We start from the raw sequence: 17,317 nt of genomic DNA on the forward strand, positions 1-17,317 counted from the left end.
CCCATGGCTGCCATCAAGATTTTCTCTTTACCTTTTATTTTCAACAGTCTGAATATGTGTCTAGATGTTTTTTGTTTTCCTTGTTGATACTGTTTGTGTGTGTGTGTGTTTCCTGCTTAGGGCTCTCTGAGTATCTTGGATTTATGGCCTATTGTCTTTCATAATTTTTAGAAAAATGCCTACCTTTATTTATTCAAATATTTCTCTGCCTTCTATCTTCTTTTTCCACTTGCATGGTGCCTGACATCTCCTCCTCCTGTGTTTTACAAGTAATCCAGTGCTTGCATTTCATCTCTCCTGGGAAAGGTCTGTCTTTCCTTGGATTTCAGGTTACCCTGTGACCAGCTCTGATGGATTCAACAGAAGTTATGATTTTGTAGTTAATGCATTTTCCCTTGTTGTTAGGGTGGGAGTAACATTTTCCCAACTCTTAACTCCATGAGAAGATTGTGAGTAGAGACGGGACATACTCTGACTTCTGTTTTAACAAGAGCAATCAGATTGCCATGTTGAAAATAGACTGAGAGGCTCCCAGGAAAAAGCAAGGAGACCAGGTCGGATGTATTGCAGAATTCTAGGAGGGGACTTGTTATGCTTTGAACTGGGATGTACAAAAGATAAGAAATAGAAACTCTGGGTATATTTTGAAGGTTGAACCATAGGGTTTCCTGAGGATTGGTTGTGATATGTGAGAAAAGAAAAATGGTAAAGATGATTCCAAGATTTTGGGCTTGGCAATTAAATGGAATGAATTACTATTAACTGAGATAAGAGTATAGATGGACAGTTTTTAAAAAGGGGTTGGAGAAGGTCAGTTTTAGATGTAGAAGTCCAAGTGGGAATGTCAAATAGGCAGTTGTTCTTATGGGTCTGACATTCAGAGGTAAGGTTCTAGCTGGAGATACACATTTTGGAGTTGTCACCACGTAGATGGTGTCTGACATCTCCTGTGTGCCTCCACAGGTAAGCGAGTGCTTGCATCCCATCTCTCCTTCAAAGGGTTTGTTTTTCTTTGGATTTCAGGCTACTTGTTTGTCTTGCAATCTCAGCTCTCTGAAGAGTTTAAGAAAAATTATGATTTTAAGAAAGTGTTTATGTAGAGAATATTTCTAACAAGCTCACAGTATATAGGTATGTGCTTTATTGCAAATGCTGTGATGTTTTCATGTAAAATTAGAATGTGTATTTCTAAAAAAGACATCCAAAGAGAAAAGAAACCACTAACTTCTTTTTTAGATAGGAAAGAATAATAGTGATTATTTATTTTAAGATTTTGGGTTTTTTGTTTATAGGAAAACCATCACCTTGGTTATCAGTTGATACTGCCTTATATATTCTTAAGGAAAATGAGAATCAAACAAATCTGCAGCTCATGTGTTTTACTGAACTACAAAACAGAGAAGTATACATATTTATTTTCTAATGTTTAATTTAAAAATATAGAGTGAACTCAAGTTTGGAAACAATAGGTTTTTTTATGTATTTTAAAACTGTTGTGTCTTTTCTTCCAAGTAGGATATATATAATACTTAAACACCATGTGCATTACATATGTTTTATTAATTGTGAAGGATTTTTTCTTATTCTCTGAGATTTAAGAACTGAGGCTTGATTGGCAAGTTTAGCTTCATAACTTAAAAGTTGTGTGACATTGTACTTCACTTTCCTCTTCTCTAAATGCCCTGAGCCTCACATTTTCTTGTTATACTCAATAAAAATGGTTGATACTGGTAGACTTTTTCCCCCTAAATAAAAGCAATTCAAAACTTTAGAAAAGTTGCTTTAGATGTTTATCTTACTTGTAATACTACTGCAAAAAAGAAAAACTTCAAGATTACTATCCTCAGGCTTGACTCATATTATAGGGTTCAAAAATAGATTGATCTGCAGAAATGCTTTTAAATGATTTTATACGTTGCCCATAGGGTTGCTCTGATCTCTTCTAATTATATATTTACTCAGAGGCCAAATGTGTGAGGCAGATACATAAATGTGGCTATTTATTTTATGAGAACTACAAAATACATCCACTACACAACAACAGAAATAATACTATTCAAGGGCTTACTGCAATATCATATTTAATCTTTATATAGGTTCAATGACAGACAAACATTTCCCTGATGGAATGTTATATAAAAGTCTTTATTGTAGGATTCCTAACCGACAAGAATAGTTATAGGCAAGAAACAAATAAAATGACAGAAGTTAACGTTTTGACTAAACTCCTCTTCAGAACTGACCACAAAGTCAAGTTCAGGATAAAGCATTGTCTAAAACAATAGCTGTTTCCATTTTTGTTTTGGATAAAATTACTTTCTTATGAGATTGCATGTGTAAAAATGTGACTACATAGCAAGCCTGTAATAAAGTTTGAATGAGTTTCTATTTACCTCTCTACTATATAGGCTTCTGGTTATCTGTAATATGTCATATTTACAAAGGCCTTTTCATTTTTAGTTTTAGTTTCACAATTATTTTCTTTAAGAAGAGTTTTGTGCCCATGAAAGACCTTCTATTTGCCATCCACAGTGGCAATTGAAGGTTATATGTGGAGATAAGGGAGGTTCATGGGGTACCATATATTAGGAAGCAGCAAGAACTGTTTTTCACCCTTGGGTATCAGTCTATATCTGGCCAGTCTAAAAGATTATGGCTTCCAAAGGCTTTGGTCAATCTTTAGTTTTCAAAATGACCCTCAATTTTTAGATTGTTTCTTGCATTAAAATAGTCACGGTCACTTTAAGATGATTATGGTTCAGTCCTCTGGTTCATGAGTGCAGAAATACAGCTGATCCTAGAATTCAGATGAGCAACCTTATTTTGTATATGAATGAGTACCCACGAGGACTGAAAATATATCTGGGTTTTAGAAATTTTTGAACACAACACCAGACAGAAATCCCTAGGGCTATTCTGTGCTGAAGGGCAAATAGCTGACAGAAAATGCTTAGATTTAATATATTTGACAGAGACAACCCCTAAGTTTTATAGGAAGCCATTGGGCTTCAGAAAGCATGTAGAAGATCCATAGAGAGGTAGCATTTTGCTTTTATAGAACAGAAGAATAAAATGTTTCCTATACAAATATTGTGGCACTCATTATAAATATTCTGTGGTGAAAAATAATTTTGTATAAGGTTTATCTGGGATTCTGCCATCTTGTTTTATAGCCCATAGTACATAATAGTAAAATTCCAGCGCATTTGTATACATAATAGGATTCTTATAAATATGGCTAATTTATATAAACAGTTAACTCTTTTAAATATATTTAATTTTTATTTTGTTTCCCTGAAATCTGACATACAAATCATATGTTTATATTTGATCAAATTAGGGAACTGTAACCTCAAAAAATAATATAAGATTCCTGTCTTTGCCTCCTATTGAAGATATTTCCATCACAATCATTTTTGAAGATTACTGAGGAAGATTTAGAAAGTATATAATATCTTAACTGTTACATTTTTAAGCATTCAAGAATATACATATAGAGAACTACATAGAACTATACATCTAATGGTCTTACATGAGGATTACCATTAAAAAAAGATTTTGATACAACCATATAGAATTGGTGAATATTGATTTAAAAAATTATTTCTAATGCTTCTTTGCTCAGAAGGAAGATTAAAAGTCATTAAGACTTATGGCGGTTGCTTTTTAAAAAAATTCTTTTCAAAAAAGGTTTCTGGATGGACTGGTGAACTAGGACCTGGAATTTACTGGTTAATTCCTTTCACAACTGGCTGTAGGCTGAGGAAAGAAAGAAAACTAATAACAGAAGAAGCCCAGCTTGTATACAGGGATGAAACAGGGGAATTATTTCTTACAAAGGAATTTAGGTAAGTCTTGTTTTCTAATGTTAGAACTATAACATTCAGACTGGATATATAGAATAACCTGTCTTCCATCCTTTCTTCTGAAGCTGCCATCCCCACCCCGTTATTCTAATTCAATAATTCAGGTACTCACTAGGCATCTGAAAGTGACCTTCCCTTCACAGGTCTGGGCTTGCCATTCATTTCTGGGTTCTGCATACTTAACAAGTCAACTTTAGTCATACCTCTACCAGTTTCTACTCCAGTAGACATTGCCTTAGAACTAGATCCTGCTAATTGCATTGACTTAGATAACTGTCAAAGACGAAATCTAAGCACTTAGGTGGTTCTCCAAACCCTAGATATACACAACAACATCTGGTAGAAATGAAGAAGTAGATTGGAGGAAGGAGAAAAGAAAATTGCTATCAGCTGAGGTTCTTCTAAGTGTTGAAATACTCTATTGCTTTTAGAAGCTTCTTTATCTCATATAATACTAGACTGAATTGAAATGTATATTTGGATACGTTAGCATTATAGTTCACAAAAACTGTTCAGTGCCTTGATATTACTTCCTTTTGAAGGTCATCTTTGTAGAAAGCTTCAGTCAAGTTGCTTTTGAGACAAGAAATAATATCCTTTTTTAATAATTTTAGGTCAACTTTATCAGATATATTTGAAGTAATTGACTTAGATGGAAATGGTCTTCTTAGCCTTGAAGAATATAATTTTTTTGAATTGAGAACAAGTGGTGAGAAATGTGATGAAGATGCTTGGGCTGTCTGCAGAGGTAAGCACTTTTCTCTTTCTTAATGGATATATTAAAAATATATAGCCCCATCTCATTCTTAAGAAGTAAAATGTCAGACTTCTCCATTGAACATTATTATAGCATTTAGGACTGTTTAATCGTAGTAGCATTGTTTGTAGACCATAAAAACTTAAACATTTATTTTACCTAAACTGATAGTTTGTATAGCAATCAAAAGAAAATATGCATCGGCCTGCAAGCCAAGTGTCGCTGGTTCACTTCCCAGTCAGGGCACATGACTAGGTTGCAAGTCAGGTCCCCAGTTGGGGACGTGAGTGAGAGGCAACCACACAGTGATGTTTCTCTCCCTCTCTTTCTCCTTTCCCCTCTCTGTCAAAATAAATAAATAAACAAACAAACAAATAATTAAAAAAAAAAGAAAATATGAATTACATTACTTAATTGTAATTCTATTTTCAACCGGAGCTCTTTGGAGCTCAGAATGTAAAAAACTTGGTCCTGATTCCTGATACCAATGGGACTGCAGTGGTGAAAGCCCTCAACTGTGCCCAGGAGAGGGCAGCAAAGAGCTCTAATAGACTAGAATTTTACTAAAAATTGAGGTTTCCAGGAAGTTGTTTATACCTATTAAGAATTCTTTTTTTTTCTTTGTATTTGAGTTGAATTACAAAAATGCATCCATGGAGGAATACCAAAGAAAAATGCTTTGAATGAAACAAAAGCATTTGTGATTTAGGAGGAGTGTGGGAATTTGTATTTAAGACAAGGACTGAAAAGTCAAAGGGAAAAACCAAAAAGCCATAGCCAACTATAGATCACAGAACAAGAAGTCTGAGGAGGCCCGAATGCAATCAAGAAAGAGATTAACTCACATATTTCTATCACTGGGGTAGTACTGTGTCCTACTCTTCTGGTTCTTGGCAAAGTCAGTGAGCCAGGTGGGAGTCTGATAAACCTGTTTATCTAAATAGAAAATAAGGTAGAAATATTGATATAAAGGTTTTAAAAAATATATCTCTTTTTAACTGTAAGTTTATATAGTATAATAAATAACCAGAAATGTACATTGATTTATAATATTAAACTTTGATTAACAAGATTGATAATACACATGAGTATATTATTTTTAGAATGATATAATTATCTTATAACTTTAATGATATAATCTTTTTGTTCTCTATTATTGACAGTAGAGCACATTTCATAGAGTGATTCATAATTAGGATTTTCTTATGGGAAAGTTGTTGATAAGTAAAATTTGTTTAATTATTTAATTAAATTGATAGAGTTGATAGTTAATATTTTTAAATATTATATTTTATTATGTATGCTATTAAAATTTTCCCAATTTTTTCCCTTTGCCACTCTCCACCCAGCTGCTTCCCTCCCTCAGGCAATCACCACACCATGTCCATGTCTCTGGGTCCTGCATATATGATCTTTGTCTATTCTATTCCCTATGCTGTACTTTACACCCCCATGTCTATTCTGTAACTACCTATTTGTACTTCTTAATCCCTTCACCTTTTTTGCCCACACCTCAACCCCCTCCCATCTGGCAACCATCAAAATATTCTCAGTATCTATGATTCTGTTTCTGTTCTACTTGTTTATTTTGATTTTTTAGATTCAAATGTTCGTAGATATGTATTTATGGCCATTTTATTCATATTTCTTCTTCTTCTCCTCCTCCTCCTCCTTTTTTCCCTCCTCTTCTTCTTCAGGAAGACCCTTTAACATTTCATATAATACTGGTTTGGTGGTGATGAACTCCTTTAGCATTTTCTTGTCTGGGAAGCTGTTTCTCTGTCCTTTCATTCTAAATGGTAGCTTTGCTGGGTAGGGTAATCTTGGTCATAAGTTCTTGCTTTTCATCACTTTGAGTATTTCTTGCCAATTCCTTCTAGCCTGCAAGGTTTCTTTTGATAAATGAGCTAACAGTCTTATGGGAGCTCCCTTGTAGGTAACTGATGCTTTTCTCTTGCTGCTTCTAATATTCTCTCATCTTTAACCTTTAGCATTTTAATTATATGTCTTGGTGTGGGCCTCTTTGGGTTTATCTTGTTTGGGACTCTGTGCTTCCTGGTCTTATATGTCTATTTCCTTCACCAAGTTAGAGAAGTTTTCTGTCATTATTTTTTCTTTTCTTTTTCTTTTTTGTATATTTTATTGATTATGTTGTTACAGTTGTCCCAATTTCTTTTCCCTTTGCTTCCCTGCACCCAGTTCCCCCCTTCCCTGCAGCAATCCCACCCCATTTAGTTCATGTACATGGGTCGTGCATATAAGTTCTTTGGCTTCACCCTTTCCTATATTATTCTTAACTTCCCCCTGTCTGTTTTGTACCAACCAATTATGCTTCTTAATTCTTGCACCATTTCCCCATTTCTCCTCCTTCCCCCTCCCAGCTGATAACCCTCCAAATGATCCTCATACCTATGATTCTGTTCCTGTTCTGATTTGCTTGGTTGGATTTTGTTCTTATTTTTGAGATTCAGTTGTTGATAGTTGTGAGTTTGTTTTCATTTTAATGTTCATAGTTTGATTTTCTTTTTCTTAAATAAGTCCCTTTGACATTTCATATAATAATAGCTTGGTGATGATGAACTCTTTTAGCTTTACCTTGTCTGCAAAGCACTTTATCTGCCCTTCCATTCTAAATAATAGCTTTGCTGGATAGAGTAATCTAGGTCATAGGTCCTTGCTTTTCAGAATTGAATACTTCTTGCCAGTCCCTTCTTGCCTGCAAAGTTTTTTTGGAGAAATCAGCTGATAATCTTATAGGCAACACTTTGTAGGTAACTCTCCGCTTTTCTCTTTCTGCTTTTAAGATTCTATCTTTATCTTTAACCTTTGGCATTTTAATTATGATGTATTTTGGTGTAGTCCTCTCTGGGTCTAGCTTGTTTGGTACTCTGTGCATCCTGGGCTTGTATGTTTATTTCCTTCACCAAATTTGGGGAGTTTTCCTTCATTATTTTTTCATATAAGCTTTCAACACATTTAAAGTTGTCCCAGAGGTTTCTAAGCCTCTCCCCATTTTTAAAAATTCTTATTTCCTCACTCTGTACTGGTTGACTTTTTTTCTTTCTTATCTTCCAAATCATTGATTTGAACCCCTTTCCTTCCCTTCACAATGGTTTTATGTGAATTTTTTTTCATTTCATTTAGCATAGACTTCACTTCTTCCTTTATGCATTTGCCATACTTAAACATATCTGTCAAGCCTATGAGCATCTTTATCACCAGTTTTTTGAACTCTGTGTTTGTTAAGTTGGCTATCTCCTTGTTGCTTAGTTCTCCCACTGAAAGCTTGATCCGTTCCCTCTTTTGGGCCATACTTCTCTGTCTCCTCATCTTGACAGGCTCCTGTGTTTGTTTGCCTGTGTCTTAGGTAGAACTGTTGCACCTATTATGTTGTAAGGGGTGGAGCCTTAGGTATTCGTCAGTACAGGGTGATCCGTTTCACCAGATTGTGGTGTTGTGTGGCGGGGAGGGGTCTGAGAGGGAACAGCATTGCTTGTTCAGCACTCACCCCTTTTTCCACTTCCCATGTGGGACTAGCACCTGTCTGGCTATTGCCCTGGCCGTGTTCCCAGAGTGGGTAGGTCTGTGGATGTTCTAAGACCATGGGGGCCCTTTAAACAAGCGGACTCTGCTGCGAGATTGGCAGTTTCTTCCTCCACCCCAATCCCCACTGGTTTGCAGTCAGAAGCAATGAAGCTTTATTTTCCCGGGTGCTGGAACTATGAGCTGCACAGTCTGATCTGGTGCTGGGAGCACTCACTAGGTGTCCCTCCCTACTTTTTAAAAAGTGCGACTGCACTTTCCACTGGCTACCTTATATTCCAAATCGCTGATTTGATTCTCAGCTACATCCACTCTACTGTTGACTCCTGTAAATTGTTCTTTACCTCAATTAGTGTATCATTTATTTCTGACTGGATCTTTTTTATGCTCCTGAGGTCCTCACTAATTTCACTGAATATTGTTATAACCAGTGTTTTGAACTTTGCATGGAGTAGATTACTTATCTCTATTTCATTTAGCTCTTTTTCTGGAGTTCTATTCTTTCATTTGGGCCATTTTTTTTTTTTTATCTTCTAATTTGGCAGCCTCACTGTATTTGTTTCAGTGTATTAGGTAGAGCTGCTATCTCCCAGGCTTGGTAGAGTGGCCTAATATAATAGGTATCCCGTAGGGTCCAGTTATGTGCTATTATTCTCATTTTACAAATAGGGAAACAGAATCAAAGAGGTTAAGTCATGTGACCATGGTTACACAGCAAAAAAATTCACAGCTGAATTTCAAACCCAGGCACTCAGACTCCAAAACCTAAGCCCCATGCTGTAAAATATCCCCAAGAATGGATGACTTAAAAAATGATTTGGGGGAATGTCTCCTTTGTCAACATCAATAATACTGCAAAGAAACAGGCTTTATAAGTTCTGAAATGTGTATACTTTTAGGTACATGTAACATTAATTTTATTCATTTTTCTCCTTGATGGTAAGACAACATTATTTATTTGTAAAATAATTTTAGTAAACTTTTTTAGACTCAAAGTTACCTTTATTTTATTATTTTTTATTAATAGACTTTATTTTTAAAGAAGTTTTAGGTTTACAGTGGAGATTAAATAGATCTCCCAAATATCCCTTCTTCCTCCACTGCCATTCTCCCTATTATAAGCATCTTGCATTAGCATGGTACATTTGTTAAAATTGATGAACCAACACTGATACATTATTATTACCTAAAATCCATAGTTTATATTAGGTTTATATTGTGTTGTAGAGTTCTGTGGGTTTTGACAAATATATAATTTTATGTATCTGTCATTATGAAATCATACTGAATCACATAATTGCCCTACATATCCCCTGTGCTCCACCTATTTATCTACCTATTCATCCCTCCAAACCTTTGGCAAACACTGATCTTTTAACTGTCTCTATAGTTTTCCTTCTTCCAGAGTATCGTTTTACTGTACTATCATAGTACAATTATGTTTCTACCACTTTTTTTACTATAATGCATACAAAAAAGATATCACAAATAAGAGTATCCATTTGCCTTGGGTATATTACAGATGGGAGTTGAAAAATAGAATCTTTATTGTTAGAGCAGTTAGGAGAGTATAATCCATCATGAGTAGCAATTTATTATCTATATTATAGATAATTTCAGAAATTACATATATCTAGCTGCTTCTAGGTGAATTTAGTTTTGCTTGCAAATAGTGTTTAAATGGACATACTTATATTTGTCTAGGACATTGATGAACTCCAAAGTGTTTCCTATTCTCTAATAGTTTTTTAAGGACCAGGGGACAATTCAGTTAAAACTACAGTAATTAACCATATAGCAGTCTCCTGGCCTGGCACTATCCTCAACTTCCTTTCTGAGACAGTAGTTTTGGGGGTATTACATCAAATTAACCTAAGTTCTGCTGTGTTTAAGTGGCAAATATATAGAGAGCATATTAATTTTTTGAAATATGTATGTATATAAGCAGGTAGGTTAGAATTTACCCAGAAAAATTATAATTTATCTTAATTTTGGAACATATTTACATTACTTATAACTTCAGATTTTGTTTAAAAACTAAGTCATGCACTGTGATGGTTATTATGTTGAGTTGTGGGAAATTAGAATGGTATCTGTCATATTTTGAGTCATTCTTATTCCACTTTACACAGCTCACAAATTCATAAGGCCTCCTTTATAATAAACATGTATGAATAATATAAAATAGACATTTTATTAAATGTATGAATTTTATATTATATGAGAAAACTTTTGGTTGTTTTGACAGAGAATTTTGATACAAAGAAGAATGAACTAACAAGACAGGGCTTTATGGACCTGAATCTAATGGAAGCTAATGATCGTGAAGGAGATCCTCGTGACCTTTGGGTAACTCTCCTCTCGATGGGCTACAATAAAGCTCTGGAATTAACAGAGGTAAAGCAATCTGAAAGTGCTGGAGTGGATTTGCTGTACATAATATTTTACCCCATAATATTTTCCTGACACATGATTTGAATTGGGCAATCAAATTCTTGAACTTTATTTAGCATATGAATGAATCATGGGTGCAACAGCATGTTTTTGCTAGTTTATGTAAATTCCTATTTGGGGCTAAGATTTAGTTACTACAAATCTTTAAATAATTCAGAAACAAAGGAATTTGAACATATATGCAGGAAAAAATTGTAATCTAAAAAATTATATTTCTTAATTGATGACAGCTATTTGAGTTGCTAAAGTCTCATTTCTATGGGAAAACTCATTGTCTTTGATAATAAAGGTTCTCTTAGAATAAGAGGAATGTGTTCGTATGAATACTGGAATTTTGATTTTTTTGACAAAGGACACTTCTTCAATTAATATTTGTGAAACACTTGGGTCAGTGCTTATCTCATTTAAAGCACTGTGTATATATTAGCTGTTGTTATTACTTATTAAAATGATAGATATAGAAGTTGAATAAGTCTTGTAATAATCCAGAGAAAAAATAAAAATTAGGTCTTACTTCTTTTTTAAAATTAATTTTATTGATTATGCTATTACAGTTGTACCAATTTTTCCCTTTTTGCCCCCCCTCCACCTGGTACGCCCCTTCCCTCCAGCAATTCTTGCCCTTAGTTCATGTCCATGGGTCATGCATGTAAGTTCTTCAGCTTCTCCATTTCCTATACTATTCTTAACATCCCCCTGTCTATTTTGTACCAACCAATTTATGCTTCTGGGTAAATTCTAACCTGCACCCATTCCCCCATCCTTTTCCTTCCGCCTCACAGCTATTAATTCTCCAAATGATCTCCATATCTATGATTCTGTTCCTATTCTGGTTTGCTTAGTTTGTTTTTGTTTTTATTTTTTAGATTCAGTTGTTGGTAGTTGTGAATTTGTTGTTATTTTAATGTTCATAGTTTTGATCTTGTTTTTCTTGAATAAGTCCCTTTAATATTTCATATAATAATGACTTGGTGATGATGAACTGCTTTAGCTTTACCTTGTCTGTAAAGCCCTTTATCTGCCCTTCCATTCTAAATGATAGCGTTGCTGGATAGAGTAATCTAGGTTGTAGGTCCTTGCTTTTTATCACATTGAATACTTATTGCCAGCTGCTTCTTGCCTGCAAAATTTCTTTTGAGAAATCAGCTGATAGTCTTATGGAAACTCCGTGTAGGTAATCTGCTTTTCTCTTGCTGCTTTTAAGATTCTCTCTTTATCTTTAACCTTTGACATTTTAATTATGATGTGTCTTGATGTGGTCCTCTTTGGGTCCTATTTGTTTGGGACTCTATGCTTCCTAGGCTTGTATGTCTATTTCCTTCTCCAAATTAGGGAAGTTTTCTTTTATTATTTTTTCAAATAAGTTTTCAATTCCTTGCTCTTCCTCTTCTCCTTCTGACATCTCTATGACTTGAACGTTGGTACGTCTGGAGATGTACCAGAGACTCCTTAGACTATCCTTGGTTTTTTTTGAATTCTTGTTTCTTCATTGGTGATAGAGTAAGGGTGTGGGAGAAAGCAGAGTGAGGAAATATCTCAAATTGGATAAAAAGCAAACAGAGAAACAAATACATCTTTTACATTGGTGGGCACAGGATAATTAATAATTAACATTTACATAGAGATGGTATTTGGGGAACAAAATAACAAGGAGGAGTTTTGTGGTCTCACACTCTGGTGGTCTTGTACGCATGGAAAAGAAAATTGCTCTGACATTTCAAAGGTTTGTTATACTAGATGCATAAGAACAGAGGACAGAGGTAATTTAAGGTAAATGAAGGAAGCTCTAGGCTGTGACATGACTACCTGCTATGACCTGCCCACTTAAGAATTTGGTGTCTTGTGTGGTTACTTTTAGTCACTGAGCTTGTCAGGCCTGCCATGTGGCTCCTGAACTTATCAGGTTTACTTCATAGCCCCCTTTTTTTTATAGTATAGCAATCTGTTGAAAAAGTATTTTATAGTATTTTTGAAGTGCTTTCATAGTATTTCTCATATAATACTTTTAAAGTATTTCTATAATATCTATAATATGCTAGCATCTAGAACTTCTTTTACTTTGAGTTTTCTTGCCTGTTGTATGCTTTCTATATTACTTTAGTAGGATGAAGAAAATAGGTTAAGATTAAGATTAAGCCCATGAACAGAAAAAAAAAAAGTTATATGGCAACTTTTTAAAAGTAAATATGATTTTATTTAAAAAATTTTAGAAACCATATCTTTAACCAAAGATCTTTTAAGATTCTTGTTTTCGGTGAATCTTTAAATATTGATACTCCTTGGTTGAATAAAACTGATAACCAAGACTTGGAAATGGCTAAATAATACCAGAATCTGTTTAGTACTAAAAAAACAAACCTTTATAATTCCGTATTTTTATAATTGTTATAAATAATCTTTTTTCAGAATTCTACATTATGCAATATGTTCACACATCCCTTATTAGATAATTGCGACAACCCTTGGAAGAATATATCCTATTTAATTCCACTTTCTCAGTGAAGAAATTAAGTGTTATAGAAATAAAGTGACTTCCCCTGGTTATGTAGCTAGTAAATGGCAAAATTCAGTTACGAACCCAGGTTTTCAGCTTTCTAATCCAGTGATTTATGTCTTTCTTTAAAAGAGTGAGTTTATTATTGGTAAAGGTTGGAGTCATTAATATATATATTTTTTAATTTTAGTAAAACTGTGTGTTGATGCTCTACTAGCTTCAGACTTTTAAAAATAGATTTTATTTATTTATTTTTAGAGAAAGGGGAAGGGAGGGAGAAACGGAGGGAGAGAAACATCAATATGTGGTTACCTCTTGCACGCCCCCACCTTGGGACCCAGCTCGCAACTCAGGCATGTGGCCTGACTGGGAATTGAACCGGTGACCCTTTGGTTTGCAGGCTGGCACTGAATCCACTGAGCCACACCAGCCAGGGATAACTTCAGACTTTTATGTTTTGTCTCCCATATACAATTTATACACACCATCAATGTGTATAAATTCACTTACTTATTTAACAGATATTTTTTTGATGCTTATATGTGGTAAACCTGTAATAAAGAGGCATATGAAAATACAATGATGAATAAAATAATCAAAATTTACATTTCATGAAGGAGAATGATTAATTAAATAGAGAAATAAATAAAGTAATTTCAAAAGTATTTTGAAAAAAAGCCAGAGGTCAAAGTAAAGAACAGTAGGGGAGTGAAGGAGATAGAGACAAGACAAGACTCTTACGCTTTAACCTGAGGAGGAGGAGGAGGTACCCATGTAAAAAGATGTGGAAGAATCTTTTAAGCAGAGATAATACTACATAAAGATTAGGAAAAAAGTAGGTTTTCGGTTGTTTGTATGGAAAGTAATGCAATAATTAATAAATAATAGTATAAGAATTAACTGTGTTTTGCATGTTTACAACTGTAAACCTACGTTTGCCCCAGCCTGTGTGAAGGCTCTGACATAGGAAAGGGCTTCATTTGTTCTGGGGTTTGAAAGATCAGAGTGGCTGGAACATAGTGAAGCTGGAGACTGGATTGTAGAGAGAGGCAAAGGCTACTCTGTGCATCTTGTGGACTATGGTAAAGACTAAAAGGTAAACATTAGAAAAATCCATTTCCAAATGCACAGAATCTTTTTAGGGCTCAGATTTTGAAGGTGTTTTTACACTAACTTTGAACTGTGAAGTTATTTTTATACATCTGGTTCTTTTTGGTATTCTGTATCTACCTATTAAGTTTCATTTGTAAACATATTAATTCCTTTAGAGTTCTTTGATGAGTTCTTTCTGTAGTCTTAAAGTTAGAAAAGTTAGCTTTAAAATAAATGAAAGTGTGGTACAATGGCTTGAAGGAGGTGTTACTGATTTGCTAGAGGTTTTAGTTTTCTTTCCTTTTCTGTGAATATTATCAGTTAATATGCTAACCAAAAAACCATAATTGCATGCTTTTTCATTACTCAATTTATGGTACTAAAATTTTCTTTTGAAAGTGTATCAGAAGGACAGCTAGAAAGTGCAGTGTACCATCCTAAATCATATGATAAACATATTAATAATAAGTAATTTATTTTAACTTATGTGAAAGGCTTACATGAGGTTGGCTTTTTCTTTCATATCAGGCATGCCCATTTGTCATCGATATCTATGCAGACAAATGCAAGCCGAGAATTAAAGCTGTCCATATGGAGCCATGCAGTGGGCAACTTGAGAAGGCCATCTGTAAATCTGTCCTTAACAAAGGTGATGCCAAAGTAATGGATGGTGATGAAAATGTTATTGTACATACTCATAAGCGTGACACCTGGATAACTTCCGTTATTGAAAACAAGGTATTGGTTATGAAGTGGTCTCGTAACTGCAATATTTACTAATATTTTCCATCTTCTTTCTTACTCTGTTCTTCCATGGTAACTAAATATCCCATTACATTAATAACATGTATAATAGGTAATTATTCTTTCTCCTTAGATTTCTAACTCAAACTGGGAATTATAATACAAATATATGTAAATTATGTATATATTTGTATGGAAAATAATAAATTAGTAATTATATATATACTTAAATAAAAAGTCTCTTTTATTAAGGCATCACACAGACTACAAAATAAGAAAACTGATTGACAGAGAACCAAGGGTCTGTATTAATTTTAAAAGAAAAGTAAGCATGATGGTTTGCACATCTATAAGAGCAAAAGTGTTATTTTAGCAAAGTAATGGAGACAATGACCTTGTTTCCATGCAACACCTGGAGTGAGTTCCTTTGTAAGTTCAGTCAGCTCCATTAACAGCAACAAAAAGTTGGAAAATATATTCAGCAAGCTTCTTGAAGTTGGCTGATCTACTTATATATAAACAGTATTATTTGTTTAGGAAGTATTACATGTATTATCAATGCAAGAACAGAGAAGAAGCAATTTTTAAAAATTCATCTTGATGTCAACCTTTTTAATTGCCATTTTATGTATGTTTTATAATATCAATAGATTAAAATAGTAGTATGTGTATATAATTAAAAATACAGATTTTAGGTGTATGCTCACATTTGTTATTTATGTATGTTTTTCTGACTAATTTTTTATATTTCAATTATAGTTGGCATGAAATACTAATACTACATTAGTTTCAGGACCAGTCACCATATACTTTACTAAGTTATCACCCTGGTGAATTTAGTGCACATCTGATACCATACCGAGTTATTAGAATATTAACTGTATTCCTATGCTGTAGTTTACACCCCCATGACTATTCTGTAACTATTTATTTGTACTTCTTAATGCCTTCACCTTTTTCACCCATTCCCCCAACCTCTCTCCCATCTTAAAGAAGACCTTTTCACATTTCTTTTAATACTACTTTGGTGGTGATAAACTCCTTTAGCTTTTTCTTGTCTGGGAAACTCTTTTTCTGTCCTTCCATTCTCAATGCTGGCTTTGCTGGGTAGAGTAGTTCTGGTTGTAGGTCCCTGCTTTTCATCACTTTGAGTATTTTGTGCCAATCCCTTCTGGTCTGAAATGTTTCTGTTGAGAAATCAACTGACAGTCTTATGGGAGTTCCCTTAGGGATAACTGCTTTTCTCTTATTGCTTTTAAGATCTTCTCTTTGTCTTTAACCTTTGGCATTTTAATTATGATGTGTCTTGCTGTGGGCCTCTTTTGGTTCATCTTGTTTGGAATTCTTTGCACTTCCTGGACTTTTATGTCTATCTCTTTCACCAGGTTAGGGAAATTTTCTGCCATTATTTTTTCATGTAGGTTTTCAATTCCTTGCTCTCTCTCTTCTCCTTCTGGCACCTCTATGATGTGAATGTTGGCATAATTGAAGTTGTCCCAGAGGCTCCTTTTATACTGTCCTCATTTTTTTTTTTTTTTAATTCTTTTTGCTATTCTATTTGGGTGTATTTTGCTTCCTTATCTTCCAAATCTCTGATTTGAGTCTCTGATTCATCTACTCCACTGTTGATTTCCTGGGACGTATTCTTCATTTCTGACTGGTTCTTTTTATGTTTTCTAGTTCCACTTTTATTTTTCCTATTTCTCTGATGATTTTCTCACCAAATTCATCTACTCTTCCCTGAAGTTCAATGAGCATCCCTCCCAATTTTTGTCCACCACATGGGTATGGGACCAACCTGTTCAGTGTCTCTGCCCCTCCTACCAGTCTCAATGTGACTTCTTTATATCATTAGTTGTAGGACTTCTGTTCAGCTAGATTTTAAGCAGTTCTGAATGATGGTTGTTCTGTAGTTTAGTTGTAATTCAGATGTGGTTGCGGGAGGATTCATGTACTGCTTTTACCTACACCACCATCTTGATTGGGATCTCCTTATATATTTTTTAAAGGTTTGAAATAATTGTTTTTCTCTTAAAATATTATGAAATTAACTGTTAGAGCCTCATCTTATATAGTTTGTTATTAAAAGTCTTCACACAGACACAACTATTTTAAATAATAGACATCATGTTTTGAAGAAATACAAAGAAAAAAATTTAGCCCAACTCTTTACACAAACTTTGCAATATCAGAAATCCAATAGACTATCATTTTATCTAATTAAGTATATTCCACTGTCCAGGACCTATTTTTATCAAGACAGTTATTTCTAGCTTCAGCCATCTTCTCTCCTACTATTGATAATGCATGTCAAGAGAGTACACACAATAAATTCTTAGAAGTCAGAGAAACTCACTTTTCTAGAAG

The 17,317-nt window shown here is 34.2% G+C and overlaps 1 protein-coding gene across 1 annotated transcript in view; it reads left to right on the forward strand.

The window, feature by feature from the left end:
- EFCAB7 (EF-hand calcium binding domain 7) overlaps positions 1-17,317 on the forward strand; it is a 48,407-nt gene that overhangs the window by 27,893 nt on the left and 3,197 nt on the right. The window contains exons 8-12 of the mRNA XM_090271662.1: positions 1,293-1,402; positions 3,691-3,848; positions 4,481-4,614; positions 10,415-10,563; positions 14,735-14,944. Coding sequence (XP_090127788.1) covers positions 1,293-1,402; positions 3,691-3,848; positions 4,481-4,614; positions 10,415-10,563; positions 14,735-14,944 — 761 coding nt within the window. The remainder of the gene's footprint in view (positions 1-1,292; positions 1,403-3,690; positions 3,849-4,480; positions 4,615-10,414; positions 10,564-14,734; positions 14,945-17,317) is intronic.

Source organism: Furipterus horrens, unplaced genomic scaffold (assembly GCF_987537825.1).
Source record: "Furipterus horrens unplaced genomic scaffold, mFurHor1.1.pri manual_scaffold_3, whole genome shotgun sequence".
NCBI lineage: Eukaryota > Metazoa > Chordata > Mammalia > Chiroptera > Furipteridae > Furipterus > Furipterus horrens.